Source organism: Colletotrichum acutatum (assembly GCF_030867785.1).
Source record: "Colletotrichum acutatum strain CBS 112980 chromosome Unknown BDZ83scaffold_61, whole genome shotgun sequence".
In the NCBI taxonomy this organism is placed as follows: domain Eukaryota; kingdom Fungi; phylum Ascomycota; class Sordariomycetes; order Glomerellales; family Glomerellaceae; genus Colletotrichum; species Colletotrichum acutatum.
Genome location: NW_026849055.1, coordinates 192,756 through 209,238, shown reverse-complemented (window position 1 = coordinate 209,238; position 16,483 = coordinate 192,756). Strand labels below are relative to the sequence as shown.

General features: G+C 52.8%; 5 protein-coding genes and 1 non-coding gene across 6 annotated transcripts; 2 read left to right on the top strand and 4 right to left on the bottom strand.

The window, feature by feature from the left end:
• Positions 1–395: 395 nt before the first annotated feature.
• Positions 396–1,065, bottom strand: BDZ83DRAFT_673607 (Mss4-like protein; the record flags this gene model as incomplete). The annotated part of the gene is made up of 2 exons (XM_060511137.1): positions 806–1,065; positions 396–737 (listed from the first exon to the last, which is right to left on the bottom strand). Exons 1-2 carry the CDS (start codon positions 875–877, stop codon positions 399–401), a joined length of 411 nt encoding a protein of 136 aa, XP_060363819.1. The 5' UTR covers positions 878–1,065.
• Positions 1,066–1,975: 910 nt separating this feature from the next.
• On the bottom strand, positions 1,976–3,361 carry BDZ83DRAFT_580204 (FAD binding domain-containing protein; the record flags this gene model as incomplete). The annotated part of the gene is made up of 2 exons (XM_060505327.1): positions 1,976–2,999; positions 3,066–3,361. 2 exons carry the CDS (start codon positions 3,359–3,361, stop codon positions 1,976–1,978), a joined length of 1,320 nt encoding a protein of 439 aa, XP_060363818.1.
• Positions 3,362–4,736: 1,375 nt separating this feature from the next.
• On the top strand, positions 4,737–6,401 carry BDZ83DRAFT_384376 (uncharacterized protein). Its single transcript, XM_060502733.1, has 2 exons — positions 4,737–5,082; positions 5,167–6,401. The coding sequence occupies exons 1-2, from the start codon at positions 4,981–4,983 to the stop codon at positions 6,094–6,096; spliced, it is 1,032 nt and encodes a 343-aa protein (XP_060363817.1). The 5' UTR covers positions 4,737–4,980; the 3' UTR covers positions 6,097–6,401.
• Positions 6,402–7,348: 947 nt separating this feature from the next.
• BDZ83DRAFT_625592 (methyltransferase domain-containing protein) lies at positions 7,349–9,176 on the top strand. Its single transcript, XM_060508499.1, has 9 exons — positions 7,349–7,515; positions 7,570–7,599; positions 7,665–7,755; positions 7,812–7,853; positions 7,914–8,068; positions 8,134–8,171; positions 8,244–8,381; positions 8,437–8,856; positions 8,911–9,176. The coding sequence occupies exons 1-9, from the start codon at positions 7,408–7,410 to the stop codon at positions 8,960–8,962; spliced, it is 1,074 nt and encodes a 357-aa protein (XP_060363816.1). The 5' UTR covers positions 7,349–7,407; the 3' UTR covers positions 8,963–9,176.
• Positions 9,177–10,045: 869 nt separating this feature from the next.
• On the bottom strand, positions 10,046–10,119 carry BDZ83DRAFT_t174. The gene has a single exon. It is a non-coding gene; the product is annotated as a tRNA-Asn (tRNA).
• A 4,412-nt stretch (positions 10,120–14,531) lies between these two features.
• On the bottom strand, positions 14,532–15,002 carry BDZ83DRAFT_652827 (uncharacterized protein; the record flags this gene model as incomplete). The annotated part of the gene is made up of 1 exon (XM_060510560.1): positions 14,532–15,002. The coding sequence occupies one exon, from the start codon at positions 15,000–15,002 to the stop codon at positions 14,532–14,534; it is 471 nt and encodes a 156-aa protein (XP_060363815.1).
• Between the last annotated feature and the right edge of the window lie 1,481 nt (positions 15,003–16,483).

Below are 16,483 nucleotides of genomic sequence, written 5' to 3'. Positions count from 1 at the left end.
ATAAGGGGAACCCCAGCTTCGGGTCTCTCACACATTGATTCTTTCGATTCGATTTCAATTTAGTGCGGCTGCATGTTCTCTCTCCGGGCGACGCGGGGCTCTTCAAGTATGAAGTAAAGCTGTTGGTTGGGGAAAGCTTGCCTCAGCCGGACCAACGAGTTTCCTGGGCTACATGCGAGGTTTGTTAGCTTGCTCGCGCATCTGCCCAGCCGCGCGGGATCCCATCGGCGCGGGCCGGCGGACCCTCACACATCGGCAAGTAGACCACTCGTGTAAGAGACCTTCCTTCCCCGTGTATACTCGGTATGAAGAAGTCAACGAAGTTACTAGGTAGAGTCGTCCAAATCACTGATAAAGAGCCCCTCCTCCCCCCTCCCCCCCCCTGTGCCATCCGTCCCCTACATCTTTTCCTTCTGCTGGGCTCCCTCCAAAGCCGAGCACCACGCGGCACGTCGACAGGTATAGATCTCAGCAGCGGGCTTCAACCTATCCAGCGCAGCAGCATCATTCAACACGCCGGCCTTGACGAACTTGAACGGGGAGGACGCTCCGTCAGCCCAGAGCGTGACGCCGCAGCTTCCGCAAAAGTGGTTGACGACTTCGTTGCCGCTGTCAGACGTGCTGGCGTAGTCTGTCGGCGTGCCCTTGTCACACGCGAAGGCGGCGGCTGGGACTAGGATGCTTACGCCAAAGGCGCTGCCTGAGACTTTGCGGCAGTCGAGGCAGTGGCATGCGGCCTGGGTTCGGGGTTAGTTGACGGTGTGTAAGTCCCACGGGGAACGTGGTATGTCGGGTGTTGACGAACTGTGGTTATGGGGTCTCCTTTGAAGGATATCTTGATGTTACCGCAGCGGCAGCTTCCGTAGGACGATGACATGGTGTTGAGATGGGCGTAAGTATGCCCCTGGAACCAGAGACGGAGATGAGTAGAGACGTAGCGTGAGTGTGTGAGAGTCTGTAGGAGTGCGCAACCATCAAGGTCAATCAAACTCAAGCAGACGACGGGAACTGATTATCAGTCACTCGAAAACTACACGTAGCGGTGGGCATGGCGATATAGTAGAGTTCCGGCCCCCGGATGTCCAAGTGGATTTTCTTACCGAAAGGAGGCAGGGTATCCGCCGGGCCGCCGTCTCCGATGTGGAGCCAAGATTCGCCGACTGTCGCGCCCAGCTTCGGTGTCCGTGAGTCCGTCCGACAGATCAAGGAAACGGTGTCCTTTCTTCGGTCTCTGACCTCCATTACGGACGATTACGGACTGCGGACGGAACAATTATCCGATGAACTGCGGCGATCCCGGCCTTGCTTGTGTCGTCGAGCCTTTGGCCCGAATTTCACAAAAATGCTCCTGAGCTTTCGACTTTCAACCGTAAAAAGCGACAGGTCTGACGTGCAAGTTTCCGAATTAACTCGCGATTCTGTCTTGCCTTGTCCCTTCTTTCCAATGCAGACTAATAGCAGAGCCTCAGACGGTAAACTTTTGTCGGATCTCTTGGCATGGTATTCTAACAACTGCCGACTTTCATACCCCCGGTGATTAATTAGAGTTTCGCTTCCTCCTGCACGTCACTAGTTCAGGTACAGATTGAGTTGTGTGGCCTTGAGTCAACGTCTGTCTGACGAAACCAGCAAGTGTGATATATTTTCTTTCGAGTCCCAAGACTCTGTTCTGTAAGTCATGGCCTCCCACATAGTTCCTGAAAGACTACTAAGGCACGGTGGAAGGAAGTTGATTCGGCGCGCTTTAGCTCACTGGCTTGCAACTCGAAATTGATGACCCTGTTCATACAAGTCACTGATAATAATACAGATAATGATGGGGGGAAAAGTGATTCTCTATCGCTGCTATTCGTACAAATTCTAGTCGTCCCCATCTATGTATCTAACTCCGGCTTCACGCTCAAATTAACATGCTCTAATAAGCTGAAACAAAAAAAAACCGCAAAATAGAAAAAAACAAACGTAACATGCCAAACTACTTCTCGCTCGGGAAAGGGGTCAACCACTTGTACCTGCCGTTGAAAACCTCCTTGGCCGGTACAAAGTCCAACACTTTGGCCTTCTGAATGGACGGAGACATGTTGAGCGTGAAGAAGATCTTCTGCACAAACGAAAACGCCATGATATATCTCGCCATGATCCAGTCAAACGTCGACTCCCAGGCCTGCGACCTCGTTAACCGCGCCGACGCATCCAGGTCCTTCTCCAAGAGGACGTGTCTCTCCTCGCGATAGCTGTCAAAGAGCTTCTGCAGGTCGTCGGGAGAAGGGCTGTTGCCGTTGGCCGTGAGCTTCTGCAGCCGATTGCACACGGCGACAACGTCTTGCAGGCCGTTGTTGAAGCCCAGTCCGGCGTTGGGGGTGAACTTGTGCACGGCGTCGCCGACGAGCACGATGCGCCCGCCCCAGCTCCAGTTCTTGCAGATGCCTTCCTCGAGACCGGCGCCGCCCGCGCTGTACCGCTCCTTGAAGACGTCCTTGACCGTGATATTCTCCGCGACGGGCCAGTCGGCGAACCGCTCGGCGTACTCCTCGAGCTGCTCGGGCGTGAAGGAGATTCTCTCGGGGATGGGCACGGTGAGCTTCTCGTAAAGGAAGATCCAGCCCCTCTCCTTGCCGGTGAGGTACATGATGGACTTATCCTTGCTCTGCGTCTCGCACCCTTGCCCGGCGTCGGTGGGTCGCGGGAAAGAAGCCCACAGGCACTGGTACTGGATCTTGTACGGGTTGATCGGGTCCCAGTCGCGGTTGGGGTCCTCGGCGAGGGCGAGCTTGCGCATATGGCGTCTGGTGGCGGAGTGGACGCCGTCGGCGCCAATGATCATGTTTCCAGAGTACGTTGAGCCGTCTTCGCAGGTCACCGTGACGCCCTTCTCGGTCGACTCGATGTCTGCGAGCTTCTTTCCGGTGAAGTAGCGCGCTCTTGCTGATTCGGGGAGAGTGTCGTAGAGGACCTGGATCAGGTGGGCACGGTGGAACGTGGTGAGGCCTGCGCCGTGACTGTAAGCAGCAGTTATTAGCATGGGATTTCTTCACATCGAAAACGAGCAGTAGTTGGCTGCTTACTTCTTAATCATGTAATCGCCGATCAAGTTTTGCTTGAACTTGTGGCCGTCGGAGGTGAATCCTGTGCCTGATGACAACATGTTGCCAATTTCCATCAGATTTTCGAGGATCCCAAGTTGATGAAACACACGCAAGGAGCCAGGACTGAGGACCAAGCTGGCACCAACATCATCGACAATGCTATCTCTCCTCTCAAGGATGACAAAGTCGATGCCAGCCTGCTGCAACACGTGTGCCGCCGTGATACCACTCGGCCCGCCGCCGACAACGATAACTTTGAAGGGTTGATCAGTCATATTAATTAAAATGAAGTGCTTTCAAATAGAATGTATCAAAAGATCTGTGCTAGAATGTCTGATCTCTGAATACTCAGATTTGGGAAACCTGAGTCGCATCATCGTTGGTATTTCAATACAGTCCCGATGTAAGTGGCTCGATACCGAATTACTGCTTTTGGACATTTCGATGGAGCGGGTTCCACCACTTGCAACGTCACTTACAATGTCGGTGTCGTCGCGAACTCCTAAAGCCCTTGACTCCGCAGAGGTTCTGGACTCTGCTCAACTGTTGGAAATGTCCGCTGGGTCGTGGGATTTCCCGATTGACGCACATCAAAGGGACAAGTGCCATCAGGGCATCTGAGCGGGATTCGGGGCCTAGAGACCCTTCATGATTGCGTTCACGAGAAGTTCCACGTCCAAGGATGACAGCCGTCTCAGTATGCATTATCTGGGGTAACTAGTCATTCAGCTCGCATTTTGATAGGGGAAGTTAAAGGGGTATTCCAGGTCAAAGTTTCGGGAGCATTTTCTGATCGACGGGAGGCTCCACAGTCTTCGGTAAACCAAGTCCGCTTTCGGAAGTCTTTTCCACTATTTGCCACCAGAACTTGTTGACGGAGACTCTTGAGTCTTGACAGTGCTTACGGATGAACTTCGTCCAAATTTTGACAAGAGCTCGGTCTTTTGCCTGTCGTTCGACCATCGAGACTTCAGTTCGGATTGAAGCAACTTGGCGAACTTGGGACGCCGCGCACGTAATTCTTGGGCTGCAACGTGGCTGAGTGAAGTATGCTCCCTTACGATTCAATACAGCTCAGACTGTACAAAGACGTCCATCAACTACGTAGTAACGGAACATAATCTATGCAATCAAGTAAGCGGAAACTTCTATAGAGTTTGCACGTTTGAGTGACACTGGGCTGAGGTTTACAAACGAGAGTGGCTTGGGTGGCTGTGGGCCTGGCAGCCTGGCAGCCTGGCACGCAATTCCCTCAAGGGATCTTATAAGTGCCGACCCCGTCTTCGTGGCTTATTCCCACTAGGAGTGCGAGAGACGCGGCATGGAGCTCGGTGGTCGGCACCGTCGCGGGCCCGATTCAAGAATCCGGCTTTTGTTGATGGGGGAAACGTCATGCAGTCCGATGGATTTCCGTCCCAAGTGAGGAGATCCGTCTACTCTTGTTGTTTACATTAGTCAAACTCGCACATCATGTTTTCCCTGCTTACACACCATCAGCATGATTTGTGATCGCCGTTTCGATGGAGTTGAGTCGAGTTCGAAATAAGGCTTAAGTAAGTAACAAGCTTGAGCGTATGGCCCATCGTCAACGGAGAGCCAACGAGCCTGTCTAAGATTGTGGGTAGCGCCTGTAAGTTGTGAGTCCCTATAGCCCTGCCACCGAATGTGTCCAGAGTTTTTTAAACTCCTTGGCACTTTAGACTCGCAATTTTCTTTTCAAAATAAGATTTGAGGAGTCCGAAGTATTCACTCTTGCTAGCTATAAGAGGCCCTTCTTGCTCGATGCTTCCCTTCACTTTACCTATCTCCACAACCCAACCAATCTCCAGGGTGCTTCAGTGTCATCATCCGAGCCTTTCGCATTCTTTCGCCTTGGCTTCAGTGCAGCAGCAAAATGAGACGTCTTAGCAGGGGCTGCTGGGCACTTTTGGTCGGAGCTACCTCCGCTGTGAGGTTTGACATCGTACCTGATACCACAGGTATAGACAGTCTCGGGGTAAGATACGCTCTTCTCATATATCCTGAAATACATCCAATGCAGGAAAATAAGGGAGTCAGTGCTAAAGGCTAGTCCATATAGTCGAGCTTGCCAACTCTCTACTCCTTCCAGGAGTCTCAACTGGCCTCTGAACAATCAAACTCCTACTGGGCCGCATCTTTCGTCACAGCTTCCAATGACCGTCAGTATGCAATCATGTCTCAGCAGATGCCAACCGGTACCGGCCAGAGTATCTTTCAGTCATCCATTCTGGATCTCGAAGACACCAGCAACTACTGGCTCACGGCTGGACTCGCGCCCCTGCAGGGAAACCAGACCATCAAGAACGGCCTGCTCGACATCGCAGTCGATGGTTCTGCCTTTAAGAGCCCTTCCAGTGACAGCTTCTCGTCGTTGAACACGTGGGGTGAGTACGACACATACGCGTTCAACCTCACCTTTGACGCCTCCTCGCCCGTCATACTCAACGGCGGCGTCGGTCGCTTTCGTTGGGGAACCGGGACTACCACGCAATGGTCGCTGCCGAGCTGCAAAACCCAGGGCTCCTTCACCATCAACGGGACCACGCTCGAAGTCGACCCCACGCGATCCTTGACCTGGTACGACCGCCAGCACGGCGTCGGCGGCCCCAACAACTTCACCTGGTTCGGACTCAACTTCCCTGGCGGCATCAGAGCCAGTATATGGTACTCTAACACCGCAGAGCCGAGCCAGAAGCTGCGCTTCGCCACCATTCGTGCCGAGGACGGGCTTCACATTGTCCGCTTCAAGATGGCTCCCGGAAATGCGACTACTTGGACGTCCCCGGTCACGAACACGACGTATTCTCAGGACTGGAAGCTTTTCTTCGACAACGGAGACTCCCTCGCCATTAAGAGCATTCGTCAGGACCAGGAGAAGGGCTCAGGTGCGGGTAGGTTCTACAGTGGAGTCGTGGAGGCGGAGGGAAGTCTTTTCGGCCAGGAGAAGGGCTTCGGCTTTGTGGATATCGTTCCGAAGCTCAGCTTGTAGCTGGTGGAGTAACAATGGGAGAGATTGTCAGCCCTATTTGGTACGCGTAGTACCCGATCACAACGGGCCGCATGTTGAGAAGGGGAGAGAGCTTTTAACTTAGACATTAGTATCATAATATCACCCGCCATTGTAGCCATAGTACGGAAGGTATCTTGCGGATGTCGCAGAAGATAGTCGGCCACAACATACATCAGGCTGAGTAACAATAACAGTTAGTCTCTTGGCGAGTTTCCACGTCGTTCTAGTTCCAATGGTAACGGGGTGTAAGCCAACTCCTTTCGAGAATGAGAAGCCGAACTAAGGGTCCAGTAAAACTTAGGCAGCTCGTCAACGTATAAGATACAAAGTCGCAGCCGGCATATCTCATAAAGTAGACTAAGATACTGGCAGGCTCCCGATAATGTATGCCATTTGAGTGGCCAAGTTATGTGGAATCTCAATTCTCCCCGAATATTGGAATTGAGATGGTCAGAATTCGTTCGTCCCAAATGGCTACCTGTCCATGCCTAAATCAAGAGTTACGTATAGAATGCCGTAAGTCGTGAAGAAGCATGGCAGAGAACCCCGAGACTTATTTGAAATTACATGGCACGGTACATCTCTTTATGACAGACAATTACGCTCCCGTACCTCTGATGGGCCGACAGCTGGTCTCAGTACTGAATTGTCGGTCTAACCACTCGACAGGCATAGATGCTGATGCCTCTTCGTACCAGATGCATTAATCACATATCGCTAGACGGAAGAGCAGCAATCGCACGCTGGACAGCCTGCCGCCAACATCCCGCCCCCAGGTTCACAGGAGATGTTGGAAGCGCGGCAGGACAACACATGGGACCCAGAAGGGGACATCAACCCGCGACATGCGACCCAAAGGAGCGAAACAAGATGCAACGGAACTCAAGCTCAAAGAAGGCATACTATTAAATTCAAAAGACACATTACTATGCCGCGTCACAAACAACGCTCCTTCCCAGTGGGGGCTAGTTTTGAGACAGGACGGTTGGTTGCCAGTAACCAACAGCCACGACACGGCCATATTACCGACGTCGGAAAGCCTCTCACGGGACTCATATCCTCTTCCAACGTGTAGCCTGGTCCCTATCTGCAGGTAACGTCTCCACGCGGCCGGATCCTTGTCGTGAAAGTGGCCTGTTGGTTGCAAACCTGCATAATTGTCTCCAGCCAAGGAGAGGGGTAACAAGACGGGCTTGTCACTTTCCAAAGTGATAAAACGTCGAAACTTGTCGAGTTGAATTACTTCGGTTGATTTTGCGCGAGCAATTCATCAGAAAAAAGGCGTTCACAATGAGTGCTACGAACCAAGCGCCAGCCAGCGTGCCGACTTCTGAGCCCGCCGCTCAGCCTCAGCCCGAGACAGAGACTGAACATGGAGTTGTCATTGCGGCTGAGGAGGTAATGCGACCAAAATACGAGAATTATCACGTTCTGACATGATTGTTGTTCTAGTTCACAGACGACAACTCTTCCGTCCACCAAGTGAGTAAATGATGCCATGTTCCCAAACCCAGATCGCCGGCTTGAAGAGCTCACAAAGTGAAAAGAGTATCGCTTCCTCGACGACAAGTCTAAGCAGCTCCATCCTCGATTATAGAATCGAGAATGGAAGGACGTATCACAAGTACAAGGACGGCAGTGAGTCCATATCTCAGCCAGTGCCGATGGCATGCAGCGCAATCTGACCAGCCTAGAATACTGGATTCCGAATGACGAAAGAGAAAATGAGCGGCTTGGTGTGTATTCTCCAGCCTCTTTCTTCACGGATGTATGACATTGACAGGACCGCTGGCCAGATGTGCAACACAACTTGTTCGTGCGGACTTTCCGAGGTCGGCTTGGAAATGCACCCCCCACCGACCCGGGAGCCAAGGTTGGACGCGTTCTAGACATTGGGACAGGCAGTGGTATCTGGGCCATTGACTTTGGCGAGGAGCACCCTGAAGCTGAGGTAAAGATAACTTGGCATGAGAATGCCCATGGCGTTGAATTCGTACTGATCCACTTGAGGCTTAGATTCTCGGTGTCGACCTTTCTGCCGCGCAGCCAGACTTGTGCGATTGCCCCCGTTCATGAAGTGACCAATTGGTTGGAAGATGTATCACAGGCTGACTTCTGGGGAAAAGTGTTCCGCCCAATGTCCGTTTCGAAATCGACGATGTTGAAGAGCCTTGGATCTTTTCTGACCGTTTCGATTACATCCACAGTCGAATGATGACGTGGAGTATCTCCAATTGGAAGAAGCTCTTCAAGCAGTGTTTCGAGTGAGTCTCCCTATGGTATCTCATGAAAGGTCTACCCTGACGTATGATTCTTCAGCAATTTGAATCCTGGAGGATATCTAGAGGCAAACGAGGGTAACATCGTCCCCTTATCTGACGACGGCACCCTCAAAGACGACTCGGCGCTCATGAAGAGTGTACGCCTCTGGGAATCGGCCGCGGAGATCTTTGGCCGTCCGTTCGAGGACACAAGACGCCTCAAGGACTTTATGGAAGAGGTCGGCTTCGAGGACGTTCACATTCTCAAGTACAAGTGGCCCACAAACACCTGGCCGAAGGACCCTCACTACAAGGACCTCGGCGCGTGGAGTTACGAGCACGTGTCCCTCGCCTGGGAGGGTTTCCTGATGGCGCCTCTGACGCGAGCGCACAACTGGACGAGGGAAGAGGCCCTCGTGCATATCATGGAGGCTCGGAGGGACTTGTCGGACAGAACGATCCACGCTTACTTCAACGTGTGAGTGAAGCTCAATCCCCTTACCTTGGAAGCTTTCGTGCTGACGTTTGATAGCTGGTCAATCTACGGAAGAAAGCCCCTGAAGGCTGATGACGCAGGAAACTGAGCAAGAGTAGTCCATTTGTGTTGTCGTCAAGTCGCTAGATCTTCTACTGGAGGACAGACTAAGGGCGATAACTGGCGATAACTCAGTCACCGGAACGCTCTTGACATGTGGAGATGAGAACGAATTGGGCACCATCACTGGTTCGGGCAGTTGGCAGAAGACAAGATAATACGGGCTGTGGCCTTGTATTTCCTATTTTTCGAGCGTTAGTCCGCCAATGGCAACATTTGATCTGCCGCATCAAGATCTTATTTTCGTCATGAAGATAGCTCCGGTAAGTCCGTTTGACAGAGTGAACTGGGCTTTGTCACTGAGGTTGCTATATCTCATCACTTAACACATGGCCCCGAAAAGTGAGAACGAGGCTATTTATTACCATCCAAAGGTTTTTGGGAAGCTACAGGTGTAACCTGTCCTCCAACACATTTAGTATGTCGATACGTATCACTCAAGGCCGATAGCTCTTCGCAATGTGCTGTCACCAATACAGGAATTTCTTTATGTCATTGAGTCAAGATGGGAAAGGCAGCCTGTCAAAACGCGGCTATGAAGTATGAGATTCTTCTCATGACATGAAGAAAGCGGCCAGTGGGAGACAACTCTGGAGTTGACATGTACGAATACGCGTGCCCGACGCCGCCAATGGAGAAATGTATTAGGTAGTTGCAGCTCAATATCTTGCGCAACAGCCACGAATCGTCATGCAGTTTCTGTCTGCTATGAGTGGCCAGCTTCACCGCTCATTCGACTCTATGACGTGAAAGATAGAATGAGAATAGCAGCTATATGAATGTAGCGCTCGAATTCAAGAGAATGGTTTACGTTCGAAGCCAAGTCTACAGACAATGAGGATATTGCAATGACCCCATGTACGACATGTCCGAATTTCTGAATCTCTCGATCGCAATATTGCTGCGGCACACACTACAGCCTAACCACCGCTATCGACTTTGACAAAGACAGAGGCGATTTTCTTCATTCATTCAGCATGAACGACCAGGCAAAAGCAAACGGCAGCGAGCCTCATGCCAAAAGCTCCAAAAAGTTAGACTCAATGCGAAGGCGGAATCTAACCGCTATTGACTCCCCGAGGTGGGCTCGAACCACCAACCTCCAGATTAACAGTCTGACGCGCTAGCCAATTGTGCCATCGGGGATTTGAGCTCATTTGTTGCTGATGTTTTCGGATAATTTTCCGTTTATGAATGTAGTGGTTGGGCTAAGGTAGGGTCGGCGCCGGTTGCGAGAGCGTGACCTCCTCGGAACCTATCCGAAAGCGAACCCGCAAAACGGGGGTAAGCTGGAGCTGGTGCCGGAAACAAGCGAAAAGAAAAACGACCGGCGGCACGAGTCCGACTCTCGACTCTTTTGTCCTTAGGGGCCCTGAGGGTGGTTGTTTCTCTTTCCCCACGCCAAATAAGCCCCGACTTCTAAGAATAATACCCTACGTGCTACCTACTACAAGGTATTCCGTACCCCATGCCCCGGGGAGAAAAATCAAAAAGAACACGAACAAAGAAAACGCGAGAATAGAAAGATAGATAGCAGAGAAAATGCGATTCATATTGCCTGCTCAACGTCGCATACGCAGATCTCAATTTCGACCAGCTCTTTCAGCCCTCTTTTTTCTGCTCTATCTCTTTCCCTGTCTTTCTCTCTTCTCTTCCTCAAGGTGCTAGCTAATCCCGCCAAAGAAAAGCCACCAAAAGCCTAGCGGTGCCAGCCAGGAAGGCCACAAGGCGGCGTCTAGCGGAGATGCCAAAATGACTGGCGCAGAAACAACCCGTTCACACACACATCCTGTCGGGTCATCCATCGGCCATCCATGATCCCGCCCCCGGAAGGGGGGGGGGGGCCTTTGGGGCCTTGAGGCTCGCCGCATCGGCTCCCACCTCCAGAGCCCCCAGGGCCTTTTTCGACTTCATACCTCGTCCCATCAAAATAAGGCGCGCCCGCAGACCGTTTGGTTTTTTGGTTCCCCCCTCTACGTCCTTCGTGCCTTGCCAAGAAGCGGGAGAGCGGGCGCTGAGTAGGGACCAATATTCCTTCAAGACGGTCTGAGCTTTCATTCTCCTAACTTGACTGAACGTAGGAAGCTGCCTTCTCTTTAGACTTTGACGCTTTCCCCCGTGCGATCATCTCTCCCCCTAACGTCAAAGAGGTTCAGAATTACCGTCATACCCGGTACATCCCAAAATCGCCATCATGGTTCGATTTTCCCATCCCTTAACGAGATGAGTGAGTGATCGATGTGGTCTAGCTAGCATATCAGGTGTCTGCGGAATTCCGTCCGCCCACGCACCAATCAGAGAGATACGCTTTCGAAAGCCTGTCAGCGCCTCGCGTTTAACTCGCTTCCTTTGCCGTCTCATTTTACCGCCTTCCGCCACCCATCCAAAGGTAACCACTTGGCCCAAGCAGGGCTAATCTTATAAAGTTTGACGTCGAGTCAATTTCGGGAATGGGGGACCTATGGTGTAATGTAGCGTGGGTGAGTAAGTGAGTGAGCGCGCAGACGTGTGAGTGTGAAGTATTTGTGTGTGTGTGTGACGCCGCACCGCCGCCATGCGTCCTTTTTCACAGTGAGAGGCTATGTCTGCGCTAGGCATTCATCAGATTTAACGGTCTCCTTTTCGGTGCCGTAAGTGCCGAAGTAGATGCCTAGATCCGCGGGAGGAGGAGGCCGCCGCCGAAACCGTCCTTCTCAGCTTGATCCGATGTCTCGTCTCATCGAGGCAAGTTGGGGAAAAAGGGGGCGCTGTTGAGGCGTACGGTCCACCAGACGACCACCACCGTACTCTTTCAGGTCCGTGATGCCTTCAATACCCGCGCCGCCGCTGGGTTGATCGCCGTTGCCGCCTCCCCTCCCCTGAGTCCATGGCAGTGGTGTAGGTAGGCACGGGATGCGCCGGTTTCGGGAATCGGGATCCAGGCCAAGCCTCACACCTCACACACACCCACTCCATGATCCATCAACTTTCGAATATTCCGAAAGTTTGACATGTCTAGGTAATGCCGGCTCATCGCGGATACCAGATTCCCGGTTGCCTAGACTAGCTGCGACTGTGGTGTTCGGTACCACACAAAGCTGTCAAGTAAAACCGAAAAGAAAAGGGACCAAAAAGTGCCTCTAAAGCTTCCATGGAATGAACTCCGGATAATGGGACCTGACTCGCGGACAAAGTGTAAATGCGCCCCGCGTCTGGTCGACGACCGCAACGACATTCGCTGGTCTAGCCATCACGTTAACCACAATTGGGACGATTTGGCGAGGGACGGAACCAAAGAGATGACCTACTGTAGTGTAGAGAAGACGCACGCCGCGCACACCCGTCTCAGAAAACAAAGTTCATCATGTCCGATAGTCTGGCAGACTTTCAGACTTTCCAGAAACCTTGTGGCGCGTGTCACCCGACGTGAGTGGTGCGGATGACAAGAGCAGGGCGTTAGTAACGCGCCACACCGTAGCCCAGCGTCAAACGTTTTGGGGCAGCAACCCTCAAAGGAATCCATTAGTTTCGTGCTCTTGGTGCGCCAAACGCTCTTGATATGACGACCAAGTCATGCCATCCCGCAATGGCAACCTAGGCAATCCACCACCACCAACACCCAACCAGCCAACCAACTAACCCCCATTTCGAAAATAGATTGGTCACTCTGGAAAGGGGGGCATTCCCGTGAGGCTACTAACAAGGTTGCCATCAACCCGGGCCAACTGTCCAAGGGGCATTTCCCGACGCTAGGAAGTCATGTATGCATATCACCCTAATGCATCATCATCTGGAGTTGGTTTGCCGTCTCTCACACACACTGCACTTCTCCTGAACGACAACGGGATCGAGTATCGAGTGAAAGAGACTTCCACGCCACTCCGGATTCTCACCGGGTGATCCGTATGCCTATCAAACACTAGCTTGCGGGTTGGAGAACGGCAGAAGCCCCGAGGTGGCAAACGGTTGGACCCTTGTGACGGAAGTTTAACTGCATCAAGCCCATGGTGAGGGTCTTGAGAGATTTCTTGGGCCAGGGCATAGGGCTTGAATATCATTGGGAATCTGTCCGAGAGGATGGTTCATTGGCAATCTTTGTAAAATGCCCTCGGAGGGACTAACACGGCAGGACAGTAGCTAGACACGCTAGATAACATCGACGGGGTTCCGTCATCCGCCAAATCATACTCAAATGACATAGTCTTAATCAAACTGGTGATGTTACTCCCACACGTCGCAGCAAGTTATAGAAAGCTGAGAGATCGCGATCTCGTTGTTGATCAACGACATGTCACCGAACCGCACGGCTTCCTATCCAGAGAGGGGAGGTGATGGGATGATCCGCACTCTATTGGAGACGCAGAACTGCATCCCAAGGATCGGGGCATGAACGTCTCGCACTTTACTTCATTTCCTGCCGGGAAGCGGAAACCCACGCAGCGCCATCATGGCGAGCGATGATCTCGCCAATCTCGGGCTTGGGGCATGCAGAAGTTGCAATTGTGGATGCTAGCGTGTAGAGTTGGTACACCGCAAGGTGGTAGTAGACTAACGGAGCGGTGGACGTCTTGCGCTCAGAAACTGCGCATGTGCTGAAGAAGACACTGACCGGTATTGGGTCGGCCGTGCTGTGGCTTTCGCAGCACAGCAGAGGCCGTACAACGTTGCTTGATGATCTATGGTCTTGGGTGCAAGAAGCCGTCGAGAGATCGGGTGAGTCTTCCCTGCCGAACGCAGTGACCCAAGGGAAGGAGACAAGCCAGAAAAAAGGAAGGGGGGGGGGTGCTCCAGTGAGGGGGGGGATTGACGGATGGCGGATGTTGTGACAAATGCTTGAGGTGCAGCAGATGGATATGTCGTTCGACAAAACATCAGGAACTTTCCCCCCTTGCACGCGTCGAAGATCATGGAACCTATACAAGGGCACACCCCTGAAGCCAGGGACAGAGCGAACTTGACAACTTTCGGGCCAAGCAGCCAACAGATACCCGCACAGAGAAGCCCAAGCTGTATTATCGAGCACGTGGAGGCAACAAGTCGACTGACGGCTGGCAGGGCGGACCTAACCCAGACCCGTTGGGGACTAAGTTGCGTTCAGCCACAGACCGAGGCAAAGAGATGGCGTTCGACGGCCGCGGGGTGCGCTTGTTCTGCGGTAATCCATGTGCCTGAAGCCGGTGGATAGCGAAAAAGTTGGCGTGTTGACCTAGCTGCGCCGACTAAAGTGTCAATCATGAGTATAGGCCGAGTCAGAGAGACACAGCGTCGATCAGGTTCGACCATATCATTGTCGGCCATGGAAGCGCCAGACGTTAGGCTCTAGGAAACAAAAGCCAAGGCGAATTAGGTGCCAAGAGGGTGGTCAAGCCGTCCCGGCGGCCACGATTCGTTCCACGAGGCCAGCGACTGGTCGTTCTTAGCCCGCAGCGCTTGTCATGCTGTGAACTGTCAGAGCCCTGGTCACAGGTCAGTGGTGGAAATCCTCTACGAATCGTCTTGGAGTGGCTTTCTTAGCCTTGGTCTTGCAGCGTACAAGTGGCATGCAAGTATCCAGCGTTCACCCAAGCAACGGAAAGTTCTCAAGTATGAGATATGGCTGGGGAACAGGCATAAGAACCAGGATTGCGTGACTGTGCCTCGGGAAGGACTAGCGGCCCACGGCGAGAGTCGAGCAAGAGACACCGGGCTCGCGGAGAGCGGAGCCAAGGTCGAATGCGCGGGTTGAGACGGCGATGACCTCCGAAGGGCTTGCTAGGATGAGGGTCAGAGGTTGTCACAAGACCGGGGCTTGGCAACGGCGGCCGGGCGTTGGAACTTGGGCTCCAGAGTAGAGCGAAGAGGTGGTTTCGTTGGCTCATGGAAATGGCGTCTGTTAGGATGGTGGAGAGAGTTGAGGGGTGGGCACGGCACGAGAAAAGTCGGACTTCGGGTTCAACTTCCAGGGCCCATAGACGACGGGCCATGGCCGGGAAGGGAAGTGCTGCTGCTCTGCATGGTGTACGGAGTAGCAAGCGGCTCTGGGCTGGTGCTGGTATCCGCAGTGTGAACATGGTCAGGTCAGGTTAGGCCCATGGCGGTGATGCTCGCTCGGTGTGTGTAAGGTAGGTAAGGTATCCGTTGGTAAGTGTGGGAACTCTTGAGTGCGAGCCTGCGAGGGACGGGCCCAGGAGTCGGGTAGAGATGGATGGACAAACTGTCCGTGAGGTAACCGTATGTGTGTAGCAGATTACTAGTGTATCGGTTCGTTCCAATTTTCAGGGAAGAGGCAGATGAAGGAGGCATTAGGGCCATTGTTGCTCGCTTCTTCCTGCCCGGCCCCAGGCGAGGGTACGGTTAGCCTTGCTGCAGTCCAAGGGTTGTCATTGCTGTATCGGTATCCGTACATGCCTAGGTAAGGTGAGGTAGGTGTTGTTGGAGACTTGAAGTTGCAGACTTGCAGTTGACTGACCAGTTGCTGCGATGGACAGTGGAGGTCAAAAAAGAACTGGAGGGCGCTAGATGGGCAAGGCAAAGCGCAGATTCCGTTTGACACCAACCCGAGGTAGGCAAGGCCTGTGGTGAGACTTGATGCAGACTGCAGAGGCAGGTGGCAGGTGCACACAACACTCACCTGTTCCTGCCCCCGGCTCCATTACCGACCGGTTACTACTGGCTAGCGTTTCCCGATCAGGCAACCTAGAAGTTTCTAAATATAGCCCAATGCAAGGCAGCCATCTGACCGGGGGTACCGGGGGAAAGGCCAATCATCTCGCACCTGCCATCCGCTTCCTGCCTTTTTTTTTTTTTTCCTTGTCCTCATCCTCTCCCCTTCCTCTTTCCAGACGGGAGTGCAAGCATGGAAGGTTCTTTCCTCAAGGCCCCCTCCCTCTGACCACCGCTGGTACCACAAAAGGGTCTTTGGAGTTTCCACAGCTTTCATTCGAAGAAGAGCGATGGAAAAAAATAATTAAAAAGTAGCCACCGGGGCACGATGGGCTCGGCAAATCGGCTCTTTGCGCTGGGGTACGGCGGAACTAACCTTTTTCAGTCATGGTAGGTACCTTGCAGTCTTTGACCCATGTGTGTTCCTGCTTGCTTCCATTGCCCTTGCCTTTCATCGGTAAAAGTAACAAGGTACTCCGTACTCCGTATCTTCTATGGCTTGTATCCGTACCTTCTGTCTGGATTTTGATCTGGCCGCGCTTACCTGAGCAATGTTTACCGTGTGTACCTTTTGGAAGGAGGGAAGCAACAGTAGAAGCGATGGTGCCTTATGCCTTTCCAATTCCCAACTACCTACCTACCTTGATACGGAGTTAAGCTACTTTGGTTTGAAAGGGGAGAAGGAACAATTGAACCCTTTGGTGCAGCGTGCTAGCCAAGATACGTTACCTTGAAATTCCCCTCACAAAGTCGGGAAGCCACGCCGCGCGACGGGTAACGCCAAGACTTCGGCGCAACGATCAATCGAGACAACACAGCTGTGTCTTTCCCCCCGATGGCTAAGGTAGCTGCTAGCGTCCACCGGTAACAGGAGCCCTCCACTGGTTCC

Coding starts and splice junctions, on each gene's coding strand:
- BDZ83DRAFT_625592 (XM_060508499.1), top strand. CDS start 7,408: ATGAGTGCTACGAACCAAGCGCCAGCCAGCGTGCCGACTTCTGAGCCC. Junction 8,069..8,133: donor AGGAGCACCCTGAAGCTGAG/GTAAAGATAACT, acceptor CTTGAGGCTTAG/ATTCTCGGTGTCGACCTTTC. Junction 8,857..8,910: donor ATCCACGCTTACTTCAACGT/GTGAGTGAAGCT, acceptor GACGTTTGATAG/CTGGTCAATCTACGGAAGAA.
- BDZ83DRAFT_384376 (XM_060502733.1), top strand. CDS start 4,981: ATGAGACGTCTTAGCAGGGGCTGCTGGGCACTTTTGGTCGGAGCTACC. Junction 5,083..5,166: donor CAGGTATAGACAGTCTCGGG/GTAAGATACGCT, acceptor TAGTCCATATAG/TCGAGCTTGCCAACTCTCTA.